Genomic DNA, 26,037 nt, shown 5'->3' on the forward strand with positions numbered 1-26,037 from the left:
CCCGCTGCTCAGCTGGGACTAACCAGGTCTTCCCTGGTTTAGTGTGGAAGCACCACAGAAAACACACAAACCTGGGAGAGCTTTTCCTGGGAACCAATGTCATGTTATCTAACTGTTCATGAAAACTTTCAGCTGAAACAGGCCTGTTACTGAAAGAGATTGGGAGGCATGAGTTGGTACTAGGTTGTGTTAGATGCCAAGAAAAAGGGATGCCAAGGCTCCCCTTTTGTGGTGGGGAGAATCACAGAGCCCACCTGCCAAGGGCCAGGCTGTTCGGTGGGACAGTTGTGTTGACCAAACAGGACCATGCAGGAAAGGGTGAGCTAACAACTTTTTCTTTGACTTTCCAGGCGACAGCAGAGACTTCCCGGTGGGAACAAGTCTCAACAGCACACAGATCATCAGCAAGGTGGCACCAAACACAACAGGGACCACCAGAAACTCTACCAAGGAGGCCAGGCCCCTCACTCCTCAGGCAGGACGGGCCACCATGGCTACAGCCAGAACCGGCGATGGCACCACAACCAGAAGCACTCGCCCAACGACAAAGAAACTCACAGAAATGCCAAAGAGACTGAGAATTTGAAAATTGAGGACAGCTCCATCTGTACGGTGCATATTCCTGTGGAGACGCACCGGAGCCCGGAGGCTGTGGAGAAGCAGTCTCAGCAGTACATCCAGGAGTCGGAGACCAAACGGAAAGACAGTATTCACGAGCGCATTGGGGAAAGACCCAAGATCAATTTGCTTCAGTCTTCCAAAGACAGGCTGCGGAGGAGACTAAAAGAAAAGGTATTATTTCTTAGGGAAGTGTTGAGTTTCCCTTTTTCCCAGAGTCTGGCCGTTGGCCGTTCTCCATACAAAGGGTGGGTAGGGATCGAGGGACCTTTCCGTGAATACGCCCAACTTAATCACCCAGCATCAACACTTCTTTCGAAGTGTCTTCTTCAGGAGGCCTTTTATTAACACAGAGCCAAGGCTCTTAGCTTGACTTCTTGGTTGAGGTTGCTACCAGTGTGAGTTCTCCAAGAAGGACTGGGGACTCTCTCCCTGCGCACAAAAAGGCCCTTGGGGAAGGCTGATGCAAATGTGAGCTACAGTGTCGGCACTTCTTCCCCAGTGGCCGATCCCAGCTGACTGCCTCCCAGTCTGCAGAGCTCATCTGCTTTGCAAAGACGTCTAAAAAAGGTGATTTGTCTCCACAGCTACAGAGCTTTGACTTTTGAGTGCTGAACAGTTGGAGTCAGTTACTTAAAAGTTGATATCCATTTATCTCAGCAATGAATTGAAACACCCTTATCTTTCCCCCTTCCTTCCAACAACCCAACAATAACAAAACTATTGCATGCAAGTGACGGAGGAGAAATCCTTTTTGGAAACAATATTCAGCCTCAGATTTCTGAGGAATTTGGAGATGATATCTCCATTTGCCCCTTGTGAAACTCAGATTCTTTCTCTCGGGATTCTTTTATCAGACTGGAAAGTGCATCCGTGGGGGTATCTCCAATGAGATTTCCAAAATGCGTAGCAAAAATAACCTGAACATATACAATTCCATGGCAGTGCGCGTTGGAAATGTATATCTCTGAATGCATGTGCATTTACTATTTATGTATGTGGCATGAGGGGGAGGAAGAGATTTTGTTAGTTATTTTTATGTTCTTTAAAGCGATAGGAGTATAGCAGAGACTTTCAGAGTATTCATTTTAATACTCTCCCTGCTAATTTATGGTCTTACAAGAAACCCATCGCATAAGCGCCCACTCTTGGGTGGGTGTTGTCGACACAAGTGGCCTCCTGATGGGAGTTTTGGACAACTCCAGCTGCTGGTTGGCGTTGTCTGAAAAATTGCTACGGGTTTGTATTTTATAGGATGTTTTAAGATTGAACTAGAGGAGGAGAAAGGAGCAGACCAGAGCAAGCAGGATGCATGCCTTACACTGGGGGAAAGGGGCAAATGCGTAATCAAATGTTGAAAAGAAGCAGTAAATTCTATGACAGTGACGTGAAGTGAAAGCTGTAACAGCCAAAAGATGGAAAAGTTAAAGAGTTTTTCTAATGCTGGGATCATGCGACATCGTTGATCTCAATTTAGAGCATTAAATATGTATTAAAAACCAGATATTTTTGTAGGATTGTTATCTGAGCATTTGCAAATGTCGATGCGCTTTCAAATGAGAGGCAAAAAAAAAAGTCCATTATCACTATGTTGCAGACACCCACAGAAACTTGTCCAAGATGCTAAAGGCCATCAGGGGTGTTCAGACCTTGGCATCCTGGCTCAGGACCCTTGAGCACATCTTCTTCCTGAGCCGAGGGGGAGGACTCTGGGATTGAGTGCTGTGGGAAATGGGAAAAGGGAACATTTCCAGGGCAGGGCTCATTCACTTGCGGTTTTCAAAGCTGAGATGAGACCGATGTGCTTCTAAAAGATGCTTTGACTTTTATATGTCTCTTTGTATGTCTCCCCAGTCCCCTTCCCCCTTTGCTGTTTGTGGAAGGACAAGGGCTGATATGTCTGTTTTTTCCTTGTGTAACAGACGCCTTGTCTTTCCCTTTTCACGGACCAGGACGAAGTCACGGTGGAAACCACCAATCCTGAAAAGAACAAAATGGACAAATTAATTGAAATCCTCAACAGCATGAGGAACAACAGTAGCGACGTTGACGCCAAGCTCACCACCTTCATGGAGGAGGCCCAGAACTCTACCAACTCTGAGGAGATGCTGGGGGAGATAGTCAAGACCATCTACCAGAAAGCAGTGACGGACCGCAGCTTTGCTTCCACGGCAGCCAAGCTCTGTGACAAAATGGCCCTCTTCATGGTGGAAGGAACCAAATTCCGGAGCCTGCTCCTCAACATGTTGCAGGTAATGAGATTAAAATTATGAGCTGTATGTGGAAATAGAGCGTCTCACGCCAGGGCCATCTGTGAAATGAGTGGGTTGCTTGTGGCAGCACCCCCATGGCATGAAGAGGAGTGAACTTGGAGGGTCTTACAGTGGACCGCCTTTGCCGCTCTTCTCAGCTGAAGTCCATCACAGCACCAGAGGTATCAAGTTAAGTCATGGTCCCTGAGTAGGCTGTTGCTTGCATCACCTGGCTGAAGGGTTTCTGATTGTAACCCAGACTGAAACAACCTGTGTATTTGCTAATTATTCTGGGTGACTTGTTTGTTGGTGCACACAGCACTGGTTGATTGTTCTGCTCCAAAACCAGCGATGACAGCAAAGTTGCAGGGGAGAAAAAAGCAGCGGCTCCAATAACTGGTCCATGATAATGGTGTGTGATGGGGAAACTGTCCTCACCCACCCATGGTCTCTGGGAGAAGTGTGTTTTACTGTACCACCACCATCTGCGGGGGGGGGGATTGCTTTCTGGGGAGGGTGTCACATGGAGCTCCATCTTTCTGCCGCTCTGGAAAGAGGACATGTAGCGCTGAAACCATGAATTTCCATCCTTAATTTAATATATGTTTCCATGGGGACATTCCTTCACACACACGTGTCATCCGCAGTTCAAAGCTCTCGTTTCATTTCTCTGTTCTCCGCACACGTTCGCTCCAGTTTGTGTCACATCTTCTTGCCCTTCTTGCTCTTGTTGGAGGTCATCCCTTGGGTGCTGTGCCTGGCTGCCTGTACCTTGTGCGGGCTGAATTGGCTTTTGGGCAACACAGAAAGCAGGAAAACAATGAAAATCAATATTTAATATAACCTAAGGTAATTCTGCAAGGTCACTCGTCCAGCTTTGCTTCTCTCATTGCTCTGGGAGCATATCAAATCCAGCATCTCTCCCTGTGCCCACTCCTTCTCCGCTTTCCCTTGGAAAGCCCTTGGGCAGCACGCACATCTGCCCGTCATGTGTGCCAGGCAGTGATTTTTTTCCTGACTGGTTTATTTCCAAAGCTGTTATAAAGCAGGAGGAGATAAGTTGTGGTCAACATCAGTCCCCGATTTAGCAGCAAAGGGCCGGAAGGGCCTCTAACCCATCTGAGCATCCCACTCCTCCCATGCCAGGTCACTCTTGTGTGTTCCCCCGTTTGGCTGAGCGATGCTAAGGAATCCGAAATGAAGTCCAGGAGTGATGGCCAGGGAGCAGCAGGGTGTTACCCAAAAAATTGAAGACAATGGCAGTCCTTCTGGGTTAGGGAGGTGTCTTCCAACTTGCTTTCTTCTCTTGCCTCAGCATTTCCAGCCCTACCAACAGACCCAGTAGAATGATTTGTACTGAAGTGTCATGTGCCATAATAACTGACTTCATATTCAGCTCTTCATAGCATGAATGTAGGATAAATAATATATCTTATATCTCCAGAGAGTCCCGAAGTGCTTCCCAGGAACATGTAGCCAGTCTCGGTGCGATGGGGGCATGAAGTCCATCGTGGAAAGCTGGAAGGAAATTAAATGGAAAGACTGAGCAGGGTGTACGGGTGACTGAGTTCATGTGCTGGAGCACAGAAAAATATGCAAAAGGGATTTGCTCGGCCCCAAACTGCACATCTTTTAAAAATGTCTTGGTGGGACAAAAGGTGACAGATCACTACAGGCCAAAAGCAAAGTACTATGTGAGATTAAATAATCTAACATTTCCTTTCGATAGTAAAGGTTTTTTACTTTTCTCCAGCGCAGTTTATTTGTCGAACCAAAATAATCAAAAGCATTCACACAGGTTCGTGAAATAAGTTTGGTCAAGCCCTAAATGAGGAATTCTTTGAGATGCATTCAGACTTGGTAGCCCTGGCTGGAGACAGACCCAGGTATGAAGCACGAAAGACACGTTGCAGCTGCCTTGATGTGAAATAAGGGGGTTGATATACGATATGTTAACAATACCAATGTCAAAATGGTAATATTGGATAATACGTGGATGTTACGGATTCATATGGGTATCATATTGATATATGGTTGATGTTACAGTGTTGATCTATCAATATCAATATGATACATTAATATATCAGTATATTATGTTGATATATGTTTGATGATATAATGTTATAGCAGCCTTGCAGTACCTAAAGGGAGACTACAAGAGAGCTAGAGGGGGACTTTCTACAAGGACATGTAGTGAAAGGACAAGAGGTAATGGCTTTAAACTGAAGGAAGGGAGATTTAGATTAGATATTAGGACGGAATTCTGTGAGGGTGGTGAGACACTGGCACAGGCTGCCCAGAGAGGCTGTGGCTGCCCCCTCCCTGGCAGGGCTCAAGGCCAGGCTGGATGGGGCTGGGAGCGACCTGGTCTGGTGGGAGGTGTCCCTGCCCAGGGCAGGGGGGTTGGAACTGGGTGACCTTTACGATCCCTTCCAACCCAAACCGTTCTATGATTACCCAGGTCCAGTCCTGGCCCCTCCACCATCAGGTATTTTCCATCAGCTATTTCTAGATAAATTACCGTTAACTGAAAGAAAAACAAACAAGCGAACTTTAATAAAACACTTACTCCAGAGCTGGATTTATGTCTCTCTAGCACCTTTCAGACTAATCTGATCCCTGGACGTAAGGAGCTCGGCTCGCCGGGCACCGGCGAGCTGGGGAATTACTCTGCTGGGGTGTGATAAATCGGGATCAACGTGATCCCCCCCCAGTGCTGCTGGCGCCTGGGGCCGGATCGCTCGCCCCCCCCCCCCCCCCCCCCTCCCCCCACCTGCTCCCGGCAGATGCTCCTGTTTTGTAGGGGCTTGTTTGTCCCTTTCTCTTGGGACTGCAGTGGCAACAGCTCAGCCCCACTGGAGGACCTCATAAATTAATACATTAACCCATTAAGCCACCCTACCAACATCCCAGTACCTATAGACAGCATCCCTATACCCAGCCGGACCTTAAAACAAGCAGCAAGGGGTTTTCCCACAGAACAGGCAATAAATGGAATAAACTGTCTTTTTAACCTGGCTCCTCTTATATTTTCAGCTGTTGACAAGGTGCTTGCACTTGGGGGGCTGCACATGTTCGGAGCTGATCTCAGGGGGCTTGTTTCGATCCCAAAACAGATGCTGGCGGCAGGGCACGGGGATGCTGTCACATCATTCCCCTCCCTGCCAGCAGGTCCTCTGCAGAGCATCCCCCCAACCATCATGGCACCGTTTCAGGCTCTAAGGGGATCTATCAGGAAAACTCTGGTTTGAATTCCACCCTCACTCTGTGTTTTGATCCCAAATCTTGAGTTGAGTCTGGAATTTGGGTGCTGTGAACCTTTTGGGATGCTGAAGGGAGAGACACGGAAAGGGGAGTCATGGGGTGGGCAGCCGGTCAGGCTGGGGGAGACGCTGCCATGCAGGGGCTCAGCACCGGGGAGGGTCATTTGGGTTTGGTCTCCTGCGCATTGAGTTTGGTTTGGTGTTTGACACTAGGAGTGGTTTTGGGCTGTGCAAGCCCTTGGGATGGACGTGGCCGAATTGGGCCTGGGGAGCTTGGGCTGATGGGGGCGTGCAAGAACATCTTAGTTGGACACATGTATGGTTTCTTCACGCCTCTAGAAATACCTTCTTAATTAATAAATTGAAAAGAAGATTCCTGCGAGAGGTTTTTTGCTTGTCGTAGTTTCACCCACTGGCATGTCCAGGCTGCAGTGCCTTTTATTTTTTTTCAGAAGGAGGGGGGTGTTAAGCAATGTGCCACAAACCCTCCACATGTAACATAAGTTGGAGTATTCCTCTGTTGAAATGGCCGTGCTCTTTATAGCAGAGCTGTGTCTGCATCTGAGCTATGCAGAGCCAAGTGTATTATTAGAGTGGACATCACTGGGGCTGTAATTGTACACTGCTCCCCTTAGCAACCGTGGCCAACACCACATCAAACAGAAGGCTGATACCTTCTTTTTATAAAAAAAAAAAAAAAAGAACCACCACGAAATGAACATCTCGACACAGAGCAGCAGAGAGCGCACACCAGAGCCAGCACCCGGTACGTCCCTGCGGTTGGAAATGCCTTGGTGCCGGTGGAGAAGGGCTATTTTTGTGGCCTACCCTGTTGCGTACCTTGTTGGGTACCCTACAGCGTACCCTGTTGGATACCCTGTTGGATACTCTATGGCATACCCTAATCCATACCCCATTGCATACCCACGCGGGGTTTCTTCATCATCTCGGTCTAATCTCTTGATGCCCCAGAAATGACCCTTGGTTCAGTGCTGTGCTTCGCTCTGGTTGTAGAAACTCGAGTCGAAATCCCATGGTTTTTGGGAAAAGTGGGCTTGACTGGGTTTGAGGTGATCGGTGTGACCACTTCTGGAGGGGCTCAGCCAGGGAGGTGGCCAAAAACCTGTTGTTGTCAGGCCAAATGGAGGATGAAAGAGGAGAATTTAGGTTGAACCGCTTCTGGGGAGGTAGGTGTTGTGGCATTAGGTACTGGAGAATCAATCAGGGTGCAAAAGGAAGTGTTTACCCTGCTGAGCATGAGGATTTGGGAGGAATGAGCTGAAATCCCTCCTTTCTCACATGCTGCTTCTTTATTTGAGCAAACGACTTAACCTCCCAGTGATAGGAGCCCTTTCTGTCGATTCTGAGGATGAAGACACCAAGGATGGTAACGTGAGTGGGTACTGCGGGAATTGGAACAAGGAAATAATACACATGGTTAATGCTGAAAGGTAGATTTCCCCCCTGCCTTAACGTGATTAAGGTCTGGATCTCCAGCATGGAACCGTTTGTGGTTTGACAGAGGTAGAAGCAGAAGTATCTGAGCGTGGCCAGAGATCATCTGACCTGTACGCCATATCCACCATTGACTGCAAAACCCATTGGTGCTCTTCCCGTGGCTGTTTATAATTTAATTTAATTACAGATGGTCCAGTTTGTGCACAGAAAACACAGTGGTGCCACTTGTCTCGGAAAAGACATTGACCAGGAGACATCAGAGAGGTTGCTTCACTGAAAGATGAGGGGAAAAAAGGGTCCCAAGGTCCTTGGAGCAAACCCTAAAGCCGTAAAGGTGCATCTTGGGTGCTGCAGTGGTGAGGGTTTGCACACTCAGCTCCATGGAGCAGCACCACATCCGTCTCTTCCACCTGTGCATGAGCCCAATGTCTCTGCCTTTGGTTTCTCTTCCAGGAGAATTTGATAAGCTCTTCCCGAGGTGAGGTGGTGATTCAATGGGAAAAGCCTCCTCGGGTTGAGCCGCTCCCCACGGCTCTTCTGGAGGGCTGAGGGACATCTCGGTGGTCAGCCTCAGAGTTGATGTGTACACGGGCTCTGCCGGCCCCGCAGGAGCCCAGCCCAGGCAGAGAAATAGCAAATGATGTCGCAGAAGTTACAGAAACTTGCAGAACTTAAGAAACCACCTTCCTTACTTTTCTGTGCTGATGTTGACAGCGCTGTCCTGGTTTTGGAAAAAGTAGTGGGACTCACCAGGGAAATCTGCCTGCTAAATGCAGCTTTGCAGGTGGGATTTATTTTCTGTACTCCCAGGGAATTCGAAGGCAGTTCTAAATTCATGCAGACACATAGATGCATGTGTTTATACGGGCTTGGAGGGCGACAGGGAGCACAGCCCCGCAGGTGGCTCCAAGGAGCATCACCAGCTGCTTGCATCCTCCTGCTTTCAAGCACGGAGAAAAGGAGGAGCAGGAAGGAGATGTGTTCCCTCTCGTTTCTGTCGTGTCTCTGAAGAGGCTCTGTAATTCTGTGGCAGAATATTTATTACTTTATGTTTATTATTATTATTTATGATTTTCTTGGTTTTATAACGTTACATTTATATTTTCTTCTTTACTTTTTCATTATTGCCATTTAAAAATTATTTTGCGTAGTCATCTGGGACCGAACGTAACCCGTGCAAGTGTTAGCAGCAGGCAGGAGAGGGAGCCAGGGGAGCAGGCTGGCACCCTGCCCGTGCCAGCAGGTGAAGGGCAGAGCTGGGCATCAATTAGAGCCCAGCCCCGCCGTTACCGGTGAGTCTGGCCAAACCATCGCCGCCTGCCCGTAGTAATAACGCTCGCTCGGCTTTGCCGTGTTGAGGTTACGGGAGCCGCTGGCAGGCGGGTCCCCTGTGGGTCCGTGAGTTATTGGAGAGCTCCGGATTAAATGTCGAGCCGCGTGCTTTAAACTTGCCGCTTTTCCCGGGCGGAGCGGAGGCTGTAGGAGCCGTCCAGCTCCTCGGCAGCCTTTCCATGACGTGGGAACATGGCAGGGGAGAGGGAGCGCTGGGCATCACCTCCTCGGAGGCTGATGGTGGGATGAGGGGGGGTTTAATGAAGGGCAAAAAAGGGTTTAACCCAAGATCTGCGGTTTTAAATGGAGTACAGAAAAAAAAAAGCAACAGTTTCCCACTGGTAGGAGGGAAGGGATGGGGACAGGAGCTGTGTCCCTCAAGCACAGGGAGCCCTCTGAGCTGGGAATAGCTGAGCCAGATCCCAAATTAAATTGGCTGCGGGGTTGCACTGCACATCAGTCCTCAGCCCAAGCTCAGGGGAGGGTTTCGGAGCTCACAGCCCCTCGAGAAGTTGAGTTGCAGCTGGAGGTGGACATAGGGCCACCGACATACCAGTGGGCATCACAGGGGGTGCCGAGGGGGTCATCCCCACTGCCCTGCAGGCAGCTGGGGGCTGGAGTCCATCCGACACAGCCACGCTCACGGCTCTGCACAGAGATGTTTAGTTTTGAGTAGTGGAGCGTTGCGCGGTTGAGAGATTGACGGGAAGCCAGGATTAAGTTGCAAAAAAAGAGAAAAGAAAAAGCCTTAAAGAATGGCATATTTGGCTTGAATTCGATGTGCTGGTAAGATTTTATATTGCAGTGCTCAGGCGTGTCGTGAAAAAATAGCCGTCACCTTTACTCCGTGAATAGGTTGTGTGTGGTTTCTCCTGGCTCCTTTTCACCCTGGAGGGGCTGAGGCTGCAAGGCCATGGTGGGGACCAGCCGCTGCTCTGGGAAGGTACTTGGTGTGCCATCATCTCCACCAGCCGTGGTGGACTATCTGGGCATCTTCCAGCGGTGGTGGGACTCAGCCGGAGGTTCCTCTTGGTCCTGCAGGCTGGCAGTGAGCAATGTCAGGAGCAGCCCTGGCTGAGGTGCTGCCTGCTGCCGCCTCCTGCTAAAAACACGGCCAAGTTCAGACCCGGGGGGGGGGGGGGGGGTTTGGGTTGGTGGGACCCGTGCACACATGGGCTGCGGCGTGGAGGCAACGCGGAGCAGAGGCTCCGCCGGGCTCTAGGTGGAGACTGCAGACTGTGCAGCCTGCCTGCAGCCTGCCTGCAGCCTGCCTGCAGCTCTGGGCCCGATCCAGGCCGCAGGCTACCGGTGGGGTGAGCTCCTAGCTGCTCCCAGCCATGGCTGGTGGGTGAGGAGGCTTGGGGCCACGCAAGGTCCCCCTGGAATTTTGGTAGAAAAGGCAGCAAAAAAAAAAAAAAAAAAAAAAGAAGAGCCTCAAAATCACTTTATCCGCTGACTGAGAGGTGAGGAAATGCCTAAGGATCCCCCCTCCTGTGTTGGAGGCAGCAGGGGTGCTTCAGCATTGAGATCTCCTCAGATCAGGCTGGACTGGCGTCAGCTCCGGCTCTCTTTTTTCTCCTGAAAGGCTCAAATCCAACCTCGGGATGCAGGAGCATGTTCCTGCCAGTCCAGGGACTCAACTGGCCTAAGGCACCCTCCTGCCAGACCATCTGCTCCTGCCTGCTCCAGCATAAATCCAGCTCAGGCTGCTGCGGCTGCCCCGGGGTGGGGATTTCGGGATGCTGTGGGGTTGGAAGGTACCCACAACCGCCCTGCCATCCCCAGCCCTGCTGTTCGCTGGTTCCCATTGTCTCGCCTGGGGACAGAACTTTCGGAGGCTTGTTGGGACCCTGCAAGTCATCGCCCTGCCTGGGATCCATCATCCTGCAAACCCCCGTGTCCCACAGTCACTTTGCTAGGGGGGGATGGAGCATCCTTCTGGCAGAGGAGCACGCTGGAGAAGCAGGTGCCAGGGACATCACCTCCTGAGACAAGGCCAGAGCAGACTCAGGCACCAGCACCAGCCCAGAGCTGGGGTTTGGGTAGAAGGGTGTTGGAGAGGGCAGCACCTCTTTTTCTTTCCTGGGAAGGAGGGAAAAATGGGATAGCTTGTGTTTGCCCACCCGTGACATCGCTTGGCAGCAGGCACATGGGATACAGGAGGTGCTCCTGTGCTCGCCAGCAAGAAGTCTCTCTTTATTTTAAGGATTTCTAGCTGAGCCGCAAGAATTTGTACCGAATTCGGTGGACTTGGTTGACATGCTGAAGCGCAAGCTGCCCCAAGCAGATTTTGGCGGGTCTTTACAGCTGCAGTGGCACCCCGGAGAGACGGTCCTGTGGGACCTGCAGCGTGGGTGTCGCGGTGCGGGCACCCTCAGCATCCCCCGGCCAGGCTTAGGCTCGGTTTTTTTTTTCCACTGCTGGATGTTTTTGTGCGTACCTACCTGTCAAAATCTGGGTTTGGAGAATCAATGCTGCCGTGGAGTTCACATCCCCTGTATCTCCCCCGTGGGTATCATTTTGCACAGCCTCATCTTTTCCTGCTGCTGACATTTAAACAAGCAAATGCAAAATGATGGTGTGAGGAGGCGTTGGGGGGGACAAGTCCTGGGAGCGGAGGAGCCCGAGGATACACGGCAGGTGGGGAATGAGACACGTGAGAATTGTTCCCTGTCCCGTGCCTGGCCGGGGCTGATACCAGTGTGAGATACTGTCTTGAGGACAGGCGCAAACAACGCAGGGCTGGATGATGCCACCCCATCATGACACGTCCTCTGGTCTTATCAGCGGTGCTGCCACCCGTGGGGTCCCCCCCGTGCTCTCCCCGCTTTGCTGAGCATTGAAAACCAATGCTTCCTTTTCCCCTCCCAGTGATAAATTCCTCCACTTTTCTTGCCCTTTTTTTTTTTTTTCGATTACTATTGCTCTACATATTATATTTTCAATAAAGAGTAGCTAGGAGGAGCGTCTCTGGCAGTGCTGGGAATCCAAACCCAGCGATGTCGCCTCTAGTCGAGGAGCAGCAGGAACTGAAAGTGAAAACAGAGAGCAGAGTGTGCACCAGCTTAGGAAATAGTGTCAGGCTGGAAAAACAAAACCTTTCCATTTCTGCTTTGTTAATAAGAGTAAGGTGTGTTTCCCTGCATCTCTTTGATATTACAGCCCATGCCGTCCGGTGGTCTTGCTCACAGTCAGCTGCTCTGACAACATGCTGCAAAATATGCCGTGGTAAACACGAGCATCCCCTTAGAGACAGAAAGTTTGGAGGGGTTGACGGTTTTTGCAGGTTGATGTTGTTTTCTGCAGGTCTTTCCTGTAATCTCAGCTTTTCCAGCATGGATGGGCAGCTTAGGAGGCATTGTAGGGTGGTCCGTACCTGCATGCTTTGGGGGGGTGACCAGAAAATATTAAAGCATTTTTTCATCCATTTTTAAAAAAAAAAAATAGCCAAATACAACATTTGCTACAGCAGAAGCTCCCTGGCTTCATAGGATTTGTAAATATTAGCCCCCGAGAAAGATTTTCTGAGCTCTTTTGTGTAAATAACATTTTTTTAGCAGACTGTTACTTCACGCCCAAGTCCTGTCTTTCAGTGGTTCCTTGTCACCCATCCCAGGGAGCCCGGAGCTGTCTTTCCAGCAGCAAGCAGTGGTATCTGATGCCCGTTGGATGCTTGGCCACAGCAGTGGGAGAGACAGGGTGAAAAGCAGGCAGAGGAGATAAGAGGGTTGTCAGCCCCTTTGCTTTCCAGCATGTTTGCTCAGCGACGTTGAGTGCTGGGCCAGAGCCACCACCTCCCTGCAGACTAAACAGTTGCAATGTTTTCTCCCATGACTGAAAGAATTTAGAAAAGGGTCCCGGTATGAAACTTTACACGAACTCTGGGTGCCACAAATATCTCTGTCTGGGGAGTCTGTTAACTCCTCTGGTTCCCTCCTCGCCTGTGTCTTGTTCAGTCTCTGGGCAGATAAAGGGAGACCTCATCCTACGGTGAATCTGGCCAGCTGCCTGCAGGGCCCCCCATGGTCTCCCACCCACCACTTTTTTGTGCATCCATCTTTCTTTTTTCTTTTTTCTTTTTTTTTTTCTTTCTCTGGCCATAATGGAGCTCTGGGGTCTTCAGTTCAGGAAAGACCCAGACCTCTTGGAGCAGCTCCAGAGGAGGGCCATGAAGATGATCAGCAGGGTGGAACACCTCTGCTGTGAGGGCAGGCTGAGAGAGTTGGGGTTGTTCAGCCTGGAGAAGAGAGAAGGCTCCAGGGAGACCTTAGAGCGGCCTTCAGTGCTGAAAGGGGGCTGCAGGAGAGGTGGGGACAGAGTTTTTAGCAGAGCTTGTAGCAGTAGGACAAGGAGTAATGGTTTTAAACTAAAAGAAGAGAGATTTCGACTAGATACAAGAAAGAAATGTTTTACAGTGAGGGTGGTGGAGCACTGGCTCAGGCTGCCCAGAGAGGCGGTGGGTGCCCCATCCCTGAGAACATCCCAGGTCAGGCTGGACGGGGCTCTGAGCAGCCTGATCCAGCGGAAGATGTCCCTGCTCACGGCAGAAGGGTTGGACCTTTAAAGGTCCCTTCCAACCCAAACCACTCTATGATTCTACGATACCCTGTGCCTCTTGGACCTATTTATAGCCATCTGTATGCATTGAGGTCCAGCCAAAGGTTGTCCGCTTCCCTGTGCCACCCAGCTTCGGGGCTTCCACTTCAGGGGCAGGTTTTGGGGATGGGGGAAGCCACTGGGGCTTCGTTCATCCATCGATCCTGGCTTGCAGAGAAGCAGAGGTCAAACCTCCGTGTCTTGCACTCCACAGCCAGCTTAGTAGGTTGATGGTCCGACCCCATGGTGAAGCACCACCCAGTGCATCCTCCCTAGAAAGGTCTTAGCATCCCACAGGGAAAAGCATCCTGCTGCCAGCTCCCAGGAACCCAGGAAAATCCCTCCTAGGACTGAGCCGATGTAAGCCAGGAGCGCCCGTGCAGAAAAGCTCCCGGTGGCAAATGGGATTAGCTGCCTGCTTTTTTTCCGTGACTGGTTGCATTCATCCGCGGGCAGGATGGCGTTTCAATGGGCTCAGCTTCGTTTCGAATGCAAGTGGAATTTCTCCGGCCACAGTGCCTGGACGAAGCAGCACCTGCTTCCATGGCCGCTTTTTCTCCTCTTCTATCCCTGTTTGCAAACTTGGCCCTGCCCGACAGACCCCTTGGCACCTCCACCGTGTAAAGAGGAGACATTGCATGTCCAGAGCTTAAAATAAGAATGCAGCCTGCTGGTAAAACCCAACTGGTCCCTGGTGCATCCCCCCCGGGCTGCAAGGCTGGGCACCTCTGGCTGCAGCATTTGCAAGTAGGACCCAATCCAGCAGCTTCCGTTGGGGTCCCAGTCATCATCCCAAGTTGGCATTAGGTGTGGGATGGGGATTTTTTCAGGCACAGAAGTGGCGTCTGAGCAGATGCTGGGGATGGTGGCAGGGCTCAGACTTCGGGAAGATGCTTGGGGGTGGTGTTGGGGCTCAGACTTCCCCTTTAGGGAAGGGCTTGAAAAACCACCCATCAAACCATCCCCACCCATATAAAACAGTCCCTCTACGCTTGTTTGGGGGATTTCTTCAAACCAGCACGGTTTTACACTAAACTTACGCTTTGGGGAGTGCTGCCCATGGGCTTAGAGTTTTATATTAATATATTTTTCCATGCAGTGGGGGTGCCAGCACTGCTGCGGATGCTGGGATGGGCAGGGATCTGCTGTGCTTGATCCCCTCTTCCTACCGCCTCCGTGTAGCAGGGAGGGCATTGCTGGCCTGCGGGTGGGATGCTCTTGGGGACACAGATGCTTTACCCCTGTCCCAGGGAACGACTGCTGGGGAGAGGACCCGCAGTGTCTTCCATCACCCAAAAAGGTAACCCGAGGTTTTCCCACTCACAAAGACAACAGGCACAGCGCTGCCTCAGGGTCCCCGCAGCACCAGGAGTTCAATGAAGATGACGAGGACCTCCTGCAGTACTCCAGAGGAGCAAGCCTGCCGAGCAGGAGCTGCCTCCTCCGGCCGTTACAGCCATGGGGTGTCTGCAGGGCCAGGTTGAGCAGGCGCCCCGGCTGCTCTGATGACAACCCAGCAAGGAAATGAATTTGTGTTTCTTTGTGGTCCCTTGTCTCCCTGCCAGTCCCTCTTCATGGGGCTGAGAGGTCAGCTTCTGGCTCTCAAAGGTATCGTTAGTTCCCTGTGCCCATGCGTCCTGCTGTCTGCCCGTGTCCGTCTGCTCCCTGTAAGGTCTGGCTGGGGCAGGCGATGACATTTTGCTGGGTGATTGTGTCTGGGTTCATGGAATAACAGGGCTTTAAAGTGGTGATAAACTGCTGTTATCCAGTTGAGCTGACACCCTGGCACATGTCTGGGAATCCAGAAAGGTGCTAGATAGGAAGGGTGGCAATAAAAATTAAGTAACGAGGAAGACAACTCTGTCACCTGGGTACTGCTGGAGGAGGTGCTGGCAAACATCCTCTGGTGAAGCAACCAGAGCTCCCAGAGCATCCTGCACTCTTTTCCAGAGTATTTCTGCTCTGTGCGTTATCCCATTTGAAAATTATTTGGAGAACTAGTCCTGCAATAACATGGCATAAAGCCTTGGTAACTCCGCAGAGGTGCGAATGTGTTCTGGTGGAAATGAGGTTTGCTCAAATTCAGCAGTAAGCTCTGCTGACCTGTGGGACAGGGTGTCTTCCCAGGACGTGGCCACATCTCAGTTTCCCCCTCTACGAGAGAAAAGAAGGAGATAATAGCAGACCACGGGATTTCCTCTGGGTTGCCTCTTCTCCTCACTCTGCTTTCTCTGCACTCCGAGGGTCATTAAAGAAGATTTTTACACCAGGACAAATTGATGTTTGCTGTTCATGGTGTTCAGACCGTGCTGCTTCACCCTCCTGGTCATCTTAGAGCTTCCTCAAAGAGTGCTCCAAGATCTCTAGCAGCTGCTAGGTTAACAGCAACGCTTTTGTGTTTGCACATCCATCATTATCTTCCCTCCTGGGTGCTTTAAACCTCAACTAAATCAATAATTAACTCCTTGCACCTCTGCAGCCCACGAGGACCTCAGAGACATCGCTGGCTTAAGCTGTGAGACGCCTACATTGGGTGGGTAATTGCTGTTGATCCCAGATTTGGAGCCAGACGGAGAGGTCATGGTGAGAGCAGGGGACAGGAGGTTCAAGTGACCACCCGCTTGGTGACCTCAGGTTGTTTGGAGACACGGGAAGTACCCACAGCTCTGTTGATTCTGGTTATCAGCTGCTGCGGTTACCCAAGCATGAGGAACTTAGAATTCATGGATGGTCCTCATCCTGGGATTTTGCTCATCATCTCCTTTAGAAGAACCAGCAGTTTTCTGACCTTACTTTCCCCTTCCTGCCCAAATTCCTTTGAGAGGAATAAGCACTCTTTTTGTCTGTCTGATGGCTGCAGGATCTTTGGTGAGTTGTTCTTGTAGAATCGGTCAGTGGCATTTAATGTAAGTTATACAACGTCTGGTGGTTGGCCGATGGGTGGTAGGTGCCCCTGGGGTGGTGGTCACAGTCCTGGTAACCTGGACCTTCAGCATGGGATGCATTTTGGAGACCTCTGTCATTAGAAAGGTTCACAGAGCTGTGGCCATCATGAAACCAGGTCCACGCTGAAGGCCACCAGTAGGATTTGCTGCTCTTCCCAAAGTGTCCAAAACACCCCAAGAAGAAGCCGGTGCACGTTCATCAGGTGCAGATCCTGCTTGGAGGAAATGTGTGTGATGAAAGTCTGTGGGAGTGAAATGCCTCATGGCTGGGTGAAGCCAGGACCTTTTCAAGGCTGGGCACAGGGTGTCATCTGTAATTTAAAAGCTTGATCTGCTTTAAATGTGAATAGCTCCTTTGTTGGAGTAATAATAATTGCCATGATTTGCATGTCTCAGTCACATGCCCCAAAGCACTTTGCAGAGGAAGATGAGTAAATCGTTCCCGTTTGCCAGCCGGGAAATTAGGGTACGGAGGTGATGGGAGCCCGCACAGGACTGGAAATAAATCTCAGTCTCCTGTGCTGCTGCTTCCTCGTCCTGCGTGGAAGCTGTTGGCTCAAAGCAGGCTTTCAGTCGTCGTCTTAGTCTGCTTTGTCTCGTTGTCCCTGTGCTGGGAGCACCATGGGCAGGGATGGTGTGGTGGGACGCTCAAGAAGTGTCGGCAAGGTGCAGGCAGAGAGGCCGGGAGTGTTGCTGTGGGTGTTTGGAGGAAGGAAAGAGCCCGTGGAAGAGCTAATGGTCCCGCCTCGTGTCCCACCAGTGGTTTAGCACAGCAGAGGGGCTTGTGTAGTGATGTCCATGTGGAGCGAGATGCTCCCGATGAAGCTGTGGGTGGTAGCTCTGCTTCAGAGGTGCTCAGTGAGACCTCCATCCATGGGTGGAGGTTTGATCACTCCCTGGTGGTGCCACAGCACCTCCTGAGCTTCTTCTGAATGCCTGTGCTATAAAATACTCATCTCACTGGTTTATACTCCCCAGAAAGCAAAGCTACGCTCCAGATTCTCCTCCAAGCCAGGACCTAAATACAAGTATTATTTAAATTATAAACAGGGAATAATGCAGCAATGTTAAGTGTGCAAAATGTCATTTATTGGAGCACTTTCTAGGAGGGAGCAGGTGGAGGATGTGCTCCTCCAGGAGAGCAACAGAGGATGGATGCTGTCCTAGCCTCTACCCACCAGCTCCCTCCTCCAACCCGTTTTATTTGTCTCAGGCCCTTTCCAAAGAGCCATTTAAGGCTCCAACCTTTTGTAGCACATTTCCAGTGAGATCAAGTATTTAGCACAGCCTCTCTCAGCTTTTTATGTAGCGCCTAGCACTGATATCCAAGCATTATATATCTCTTTTTGCGCAGTATTTCTGACTCAGAATTTCCTGCCTCCTTGACAATGACTGAGTAAACAACAGAGCTGCCAGAGGAAGAGCCCTGTGTTTACAGAGCAACAAGCCCAAGTGTGTCCTTTTTTTTTCCATCAGAAGGTGGCAATGCTTAAATTAACCTTCGTTTTTATCCCACACTAAACTTTTGCCCTCTAACTTGCCGCTGACAGAGTCAGCCATGAGTCGGTGGGCCCAGATCTGGGGAAAAGTTATTTGGGACTTGTCTTAAAAAAAGCGTGGCGAACTCCCAAGGGATGAATTTTCAGCTGCAGCTGTCTGGGCTGGAGCGAGGGCTTAGATCCGGTGGCAAAATGCTGCTTCTCATCCTTCTTGGCTCTGCTGCCCACCGAAAATGGCAGAGGAAGGATTTTCTTGCTTTCCCATGGAGTGGCCAGTCCTCTTGGCTCTTCTAGCTTCATCCTGGTCTTGGAGAGGTCTCATGTCTGGGCCAAGAAAGGATAGCATTGCATGAGCTACATCTGCACTGGGATGAGAGTAGGCTTTCACTTGGGTGCAGGAGTGGCGGGCCCCAAGATAAAGGCACTTTCTGTTTTCATTGCTGGCAGGACTTTAGCCAAGCTTAGAAATGGTCCAAGGAGGCATGTCAGAGCGTGGGCTGAACCTCTGCCCATCTGTATCATGCGTGAACACAGGCCACCCCTGACCTACCCATCACGTGTGGTGAGGCCCAACGCGGTGAACGTGCTTAGCCTTCAGGTTTGTACCCCAGACTTGTCCTGTGTGAGACCTCTTTAGAGGTCCCCTTGGCATCCCCCCGCCTTGCTGCATGGTTTCCCAAAGAACTCTGGTCCCCCACCAGGCAGGGAAGGGAGGTCAACCCTGCTACCTGGTATAAATACATTTTATTTTAAACTACAGGTGCTGAAGGAAGGTCATCCAGTAAACGCACCCAGATTATCTACAGGCCAGGGCACCCCCAAATTAGTAATACAATTCGTGTTTAAAAATACAGCCAAACTGATGAAAGATAATTTGCTTACTGCTCTGACATCACCACCTAAGCATGGGGCAAGCCAATCCACAGGTTATTTTTATATAACTCCGTGAGGCATTTCCAGAGCAAATAAAGTTCACTGGGCAGGGCAGTGACCCAGCCGTCTGGTTTCAGCACTCTTCAGCCTCCTCAAGGCTTCTTATCAGTGGTGCGGAGGTCTGTGGGTCAGGGCACATCCCCAGGCACATGGGACATGAGTTTTGTTCTCTGCTGAGCCGCTCTTCGCCGCTGGCCAGCTCTTCACCTCTCCCACATTGTTGGTCTGGCTCGTCTGTTTTGGTTCCAAACCCTTTGGAGAAGTGATTTGAGTTGCTCTCCACGTTCTCCATGCCCAGCGTGGTGGGTCGTGGGTCCCGCTGGGAGCATGGCCAACATGCAGCCAAGTGAATCTCACCCGTAACTCCATTGACCAAATTACCTAGATGACAGCAGTGGTCACCTCAAACATGGACAGCACGAGGGAGGTGGGACACCTCTGCGCGGATGGCAGTCATGTTGGCTTGCCTGTCTGTGCGTGCCGTGGTACCGGTCAGACCTGCTGTCTGAAGGACAAATTTAAGGACAAAGCTCCCTGGGCCACCTTCTTCATGCACAGTATGACAGTGGTTTAGCACTGCCCTGTGGGGCCGAAGCAGATGGGTATCTCAGGATGGTTCAGGAGAGCCCTGGTGCTGCAAGTCCAGCTACCATGGAGGTTCAGCTCCTGGCAAACCCAACTCTTGCCTGTAGGCAGCCATGGTCCAAAACACCTAATTCCTACCTCTGGCAAGGTGCTTTTCCTGCTTTGTCAAAGGAATCAGTGTCACCCCCAAGATACCAAGGGCAGACTACATGTGAACAATCTCCTTCTGTGAAATTTGTCCCAACCTGAGGCTGCAAATGGAGCAAAATCATTCCCACTGCAGCATCACGTTCTGGGTGAAAATGTCCACATTACCTCTGCATCCATCCCCCATTCCCATCCTTCATGGGGGTCCATCAAAGTCTGCACAAGCTTTTTCGTGACTTTGGGAGGGTTGGGAGAGGACTCCAGTCCCTTTTCTTTTGTAAGGGTCTTCTTCAGCTGCAGAGCTGGGGGCAGAGTGTTCATTGCTGTCTCTGCTGGGTGGCATCACGCACTGTGTGCTGTAGGATGAAAAAAAGAAGGTGCTGTGTGGTGGCATCCCTTCCTGCCCAGCTCCCATCCCAGGCCTGATGGGTTTGGTTTGGTTTGGTGGTTGTTTTATGGAAATTTCTTTGTCTGGTTAGTTGGTTTGATGGGGTTTTTTACAGAAAATATTTTTTTAAAGAGAAAATGTTGAAGAGTCAGTTTTCTCTCTTACAGGTCTGCAGAGCAGGGCAGTGTGTTTAAAGCAGGAATGGGAAGGAGGAGAGTTTCCTGTGGTGGTTTGTATTCTTTCCCAGTAAGCTGGGACCGCAGAGCCCATGTGGTTATCCCGAGCTGCTGGGAATTTCCCAGCATGCCCCAGGGATCCCGAAATGTGGCCCAGCTCCCTGGGTGCATCAGTGCGGTCCTTCCCAGGCAGGACAGGAGGGCTGCTGGGGGGCATCCAGGCTGGGAGGGGCAGGATGGCTCGGGGGCTGGAGCCAGGTGGGAAGCTGCGTGAGGTGCAGGAGGCAGGTCAGTGCCAGAGGACGGAGAGGTCTCAGGGCACCAAGGAAGAGCTCCAGGGTTCAAAGGGTGCTTTGTGTCCCGGGGTGGAGATAGCTGGTGGGTGACCTTACGGGTGGGTGAAGCTGGAGGTTCCCCTCGGTGCAGACAAGGGGCACAGGATGCTCTCACTTGTTTTTTTTTTAATTTCTCAATAGTCAGGAGGTCATTTCTCCTTGACTTTTTTTTTTTTTTTTTAATTAAAATTCAAATAGAAACTCCAGAAAAGAGTAAGTTGGTAACCCTGGGGTGATAACCTGAGCTGGCAAATAACTCTCTTCTCCATCACCATCCTGGGACTGGCTGGATAATGAAAGGACGAACTGCAGACTCCCCCGGAGAGTCTGAAAAGTCCCAGCAGGATTTGGCTGCAAGTTGACTTCAGAGTCACAGACACAGTTGGGCAATTCCCTTATAGAAATGGGTGTAGAGAGGAATTAGTCATCACTGGTTAATAAGTGCCTCAGTTATTTTACAAGTCTTTTTCCTGCATATGCAAATACGTATTTTTGTTCTTCCTTTTGTAATGAAACATATAAATAGCTCCTGTCTTGCATCTTCTATGCATATGGTTGTCATGAAAAGCCTCACTTTCTTTAGCAGCTGCTTTACTTACCTTTGTTTCAAAAGAAAGATCTCCCATGTGCTGTCCAGGGCATGAGAGCGAACTTTGGTGTGGTGGCTTTTATATCTCCCTGCCTTTGCAGAGTGCAGCTGCAGGTCGGAGCATTCGCAGCAGCAAAGCCGTTTGTCTCAGGCAGTAAGAATAAACTGAGATGAAAAAAGATGTAAGGTAATTTATTTAGTTGCTGGATTTCAGATGTTGTGGAACACACAGCCTTGAGAACAAACTTGTCCTGTTCTTTGATTTTTCCCCTACTTAGTATCTACTAATTTTTATCTCCGAGGAAAGGTCACTGTGGAGGTAGACAAGCAAAGTTGCATGGCAGATCTTGCAAGAAGCTCTGCAGCATTGCTTGGAGCCCAGGGAAACCCTCTTGGCTCTGAGTACGGTGCACTCTCCTGTGCCATCCTCTAGAAAGGTTTTTATTTGCTTTTGTGTGTTGCCCCTTGCTCTTAGCCACACACTCCCAACACACACGTCCTTTTTCATATCCAGCCTTCGGGCAAACCCCTTTTTTTTTTTCTCCCCAGCTGGAGGACCGACAGGGAGGCTGCTTCTCCCTATATGCTTCCTCCTGATGTTGCTCCATAAGTCACGTCGTTTCGATAATCCTCGGTCGTGGCAGCCATCAGCTCAGGAGCAGGGTGACCTTTTAGTGCCAAGCCCAGGCTGCCCCGATCTTCTTCTGCTCAGGCAGGGAGCCAGTTCTCTGCTGTAATTTCGTGAGACCCCAGAGGGCAGCCAGGCCATTAGGATGTCCCCAGATGGACACTGGCTCTGCTGAAGATACTGGAATGAAAGGGCTGGGCAGGTCCACCTGGACCACCAAGCCCGGCCTGACCGTCGACGTTCATTGCGTTTTCCCTGAGTTTAACCTCTTTGTTGCTGCTTTTGTTCGGTCTTGGTTGTGCACACGGAAAGGAGTCCCCGTGTCTGTACGAGGGGGAGGGCAGGGCACAGCGGACGCCGTCTCTAGCGCAAGCCGTGGCGGTTGTTGCAGGGGTTGGTGACATTTCTACAGTACCTGCTTTCTGGTGGCTTTGCTGTGTTGAAATTCCAGCCACTCCGTGTGCGTTGAGTAATCTCCCCACTGTTACTAAAGAGTCAGTCTGTCTGTCTTCCTCCCCCCACCCTGAGTTTCAATTTCCTCCTAATTCTCTCTCTAGACAGCCGTTGCCTCTCCCATGGCGATGCGGTTTTGCTGATGCAGCCTGTTGTCTCTGTCCCTCTTGCAGAAGGATTTCACCATGCGGGAGGAGTTGCAGCAGCGGGATGTGGAGCGCTGGCTGGGGTTCATCACCTTCCTCTGCGAAGTCTTCGGCACCATGAGGAGCAGCACCGGGGAGCCCTTTCGAGTCCTTGTCTGCCCCATTTATACCTGCCTCAGGGAGGTAAATGCTTTCCGAGTTTGTCCTTTTCCACCTGTGGGACAAGCCGTTGCATTGCAGCGCTGAGGTGCCCATAATTCGTAGATGTTTGCCTTGCCATTCCTAGAGGTTTGCTTTGCCAGCATCAACACTCCTTACCCCAAAGTACCTACGTCTGCAGGGGTGCTTGGCTCTTCCTGCATATTGTGTTTCTGCTAATTAAAAACACACGCTCCAAGCAAGGCCCCTTTGTCCAAAGGTCTGCAAAGCCCAGCAGTTGGGATTCCAAACCCCATGTCTGAGTTTGCAAATCCCAACATTGCGAAAAAGGGGTTCAAAAAGCTTCTTGAAAGCAGGTGAAGCCAGCTGAAGAGATGAGACAGGCCGAGGGGAGGAAAGAGGGAGAGAGGTGAGATTCCCATATGTCCTTACCTCCCACCTCGTGCAGCAGAAACCCAGCCCTGCAACCACGGTTGAGGACATTTCAGAACCTGAGCTCCTGATGAGCTTATTTCAGAGCCTGAGCTCCCCATGGTTCAGGGTGGTGGCAGGAACCTTGGTGAGGACAAACAGAAAAGGCAACTCAAGCGTTAATATTCAGTAGAGCAGGGGAAGGCTTTCCCCCATCATATTTTAAAGATGATTTTGTCTCCTGCTGCTGTCTGTAGAAGCCTTTCTCAGAAAAATCTGCCTCATTGCCCAGGTTTGGAGCTGTGAATCTCAAATTGTCGGTAGTGCTTCTGTCGGGCCATAAATAACTTGCTGTAAAATAGGTTCTCCGCTAGACCTTGGGCGAGGGGAGGATAAAGAAACTGCTGGCAATGACCTTTTTACATGCATAGGAAGTTTCCTCTGAATGCAAACACGTCATAAACATTTTGTCTTCGCAGTAATATCGTGGGTAGGGTTCACAGACAATGACTGCGGCGGTGAGGAAGGGTCCAGGCATCGTGATGAGGCACACATATCCAGAGGAGGAGGTGGGATAAGGATGCTAAGAATAGCCTAACTTCCCCAAAATCTCTGCCCACAGTGGTATGTGTCACCTTATGGGGAAGATCTTGGCGTCTAGCAAAGTCCCTGTTCCCCTCCACTTCCCATCACAGCCGTGACACAACCCAGCCCTGATTCTGCCACAATTTTTCCCTGCCCACTCCTGTCTGCCCTCGTCGTGCTGTCATGGTCCCTCTTGTCGCCTTGCCAGTACACGGGGGCACGGTGGCAATCTGGAGGTGTGCGGAAGGACATGAATTTCGTGTATCAGGGATATTTTTTGCTACCAGGCAGGTCCATAAAAAGCCTTTACTAATTATATCAAGACGTCATGCATAAATTTGCTTCTTAAAAATACATCTCTCTGTTCCTTAGCAGTTCGGCTCTATCCCCATGGTGTCGTTTGTCAGAGGAGAAGACTCTTAGCTTAGCTGACATGGGGGAGCCTGAGTCTTCCAGCTCTCCTGCCCCAAAATGGTGGATCTGCGACTGCTCACTCCACAGGCTCGTGACCTTGACTCACGCCGTTCCTCTTCCATGGCTCTGAGATGGGTTTTTGTCTTGCTGCTGGTTTGTTTTTTTTTTTTTTGCTGCAATTAGCTAATCCTGACCACAGGGCCAACCCAGGAGAACAAGAGCACCTATTTATCAGCAGTGATAGGTGTCAGGCTCTGAGATGGTTGCCAGAGCCAAAGCCAGGCTGTAGACACAGCCAAGGAGGTGGTAGTGAGCTCTTCCAGCTGCACCCGAGAGAGGACATTTGCACAGGCTGGCCCTGCTGGATGCTGCGTGAGATGGTGGAAACTCCCTTGGTGAGCTTCATGAAGCACATGGGCTGGGGTCCCAGGGCAGGAGGGGTTTTCACCATAGACTATAAGGTTTGGGACCTCCGCTTGCCTCGGGACAGGTTCACAAGGTGTAGTAGCGCTCGCCATGGGTTTTTTCACCTCCCTGTTGATCAGCACATACATCCCTGTGTACGATCTCAGACCCTTGCCCCTAACTCCTTCCCCCCTTGGCCGTCCCCCGGCAAAACCCCTCCGTGCTGCCCAGAATCATGCTTAGCTCCCTCTGTCTCCATCCAGCCGTCCTTTGACGATAAATCATTACCAGAGGCAAGATAACATCTCTCGTTCTGCCTGTCCTTTCAACTCCTCTTGCTTTTTAGTTTCCTTGTCCTTTTTTTTTTTTTTTTTTTTTTCCTTTTTTCACTTTTCCTTTACAGCTTTGGAAGACTCAGCCAAAGGTCAGCGAGAGAGTGAGCAAGAGGAAGGGAAAAGTTGCCTGATGACTGAGGCAGGAATGTCTCTTCCCTTCCCCCTGCAAAGCTTCCTTTCTCCAGCTCCTTTCTGTTCCCCTCCAGTAAAAGCGCCATCATTAATTGTGGAGCTAGGCTGGATGGGAGGAAGCGAGGATGGCAGTGAGGCCATCAGTGCTGGGTGGCCTGGTGAGGAGCAGCTGGGGACGTGGCTGGGGTGTTGGGTGGCAATGGCAGTGTTATTTATTGAGCGGTGTGGATGGGTTGGTTTTGTGCATTGGAAAAAAAAAAAAAAATCAAAAGAGAAGTTCATTTCAGGCAAGGCTGGAGTGATAAATGCTGGGGTTTGCTGGTTAATCGAACCAGCGTTCATCACCATCCTCGGGGAAGCAGGCAGGCTGCTGCATTTCGTTGTCAGCCACGGGAATGGGTGTTTATGATCACAGCAAAGGAAATTTGGGTCAGAGATACCGCCTTGCCTGGGCAGCGTTTCAGGAGCCAAGGGGGTGCCTGTGCCCCTTGGCAGAAACGTGGTCCACACCAAGCCCCCGTCCAGGGGAGCTCTGCCACATCCTCCTCTGCGTCCATCACCTGAGCTGCCTGCTGGAAAACAGGGTGAGGGGAGACAGAAGAGTCCGTCACCATGTCCGATATGGTGACTGCCTTTACCAGGAGCTGGATCCCCAAAGAATTAAAAAGTTTGATTTCCAGAACCACTCTGAGGGTTTGGGGTGAGGTTTGTGCAGGCGGAGAGTGCCTTCACAACATGGTCTGGTGGGGTCAGCGTTGGGATTTTAGGCAAAGAGATGGTTTGACAAAAGGTGGGACCAGCTCTTGTTAAAGTGGTTTGATGGAGCACGGTGAGTTTGGGTGGTGCTTTAGATCAAAACACGTTTTTCTGCTTGGAATGGTACATAGTTTAAGTTGGAGAAGGGGAATGGGATGCCAAATCCAGCCCAAAGATCAGCATTGAAGATGGTTGGGGGTAAGGAGGGATTTTTACAGTAAGCAGAGGAGCTCCCCTTTGCAGATGAGAACCAGAGGACTATTGTAGCCATCGAATCTGGGGAGCTTGGGAAAAAAAATAACAAAGCAGAGAAGTTAAATAGAAGTAAAAGAAAGAGCTTTCCTCCTATTCTTCCCTTGGAGTTTCGGGGAATCGAGGGCGAGCTGGAAGAGGGCGTTGTTCCCAGGGAAAGGCTTTCCCCAGGGATGGTTGTGCTGCAGCCAGGGCACCACAGACATGGCCCTTGCCTCCTTCCAGCCCTGGCTGTCCTCACATAG

At 50.7% G+C, this 26,037-nt stretch overlaps 1 protein-coding gene across 4 annotated transcripts in view; it reads left to right on the forward strand.

The window, feature by feature from the left end:
- CTIF (cap binding complex dependent translation initiation factor) overlaps nucleotides 1-26,037 on the forward strand; it is a 114,201-nt gene that overhangs the window by 73,012 nt on the left and 15,152 nt on the right. For 3 of the 4 annotated variants that reach the window (XM_086479861.1, XM_086479857.1, XM_086479859.1), the window contains 3 exons: nucleotides 351-792; nucleotides 2,541-2,870; nucleotides 22,371-22,526. In XM_086479861.1, the coding sequence (XP_086335987.1) occupies nucleotides 351-792; nucleotides 2,541-2,870; nucleotides 22,371-22,526 (928 nt within the window). The remainder of the gene's footprint in view (nucleotides 1-350; nucleotides 793-2,540; nucleotides 2,871-22,370; nucleotides 22,527-26,037) is intronic. The other variant, XM_086479860.1, reaches the window with a different exon arrangement.

The sequence above is a fragment of the Leptosomus discolor genome, chromosome Z (assembly GCF_034619465.1).
Source record: "Leptosomus discolor isolate bLepDis1 chromosome Z, bLepDis1.hap2, whole genome shotgun sequence".
Taxonomy (NCBI): domain Eukaryota; kingdom Metazoa; phylum Chordata; class Aves; order Leptosomiformes; family Leptosomidae; genus Leptosomus; species Leptosomus discolor.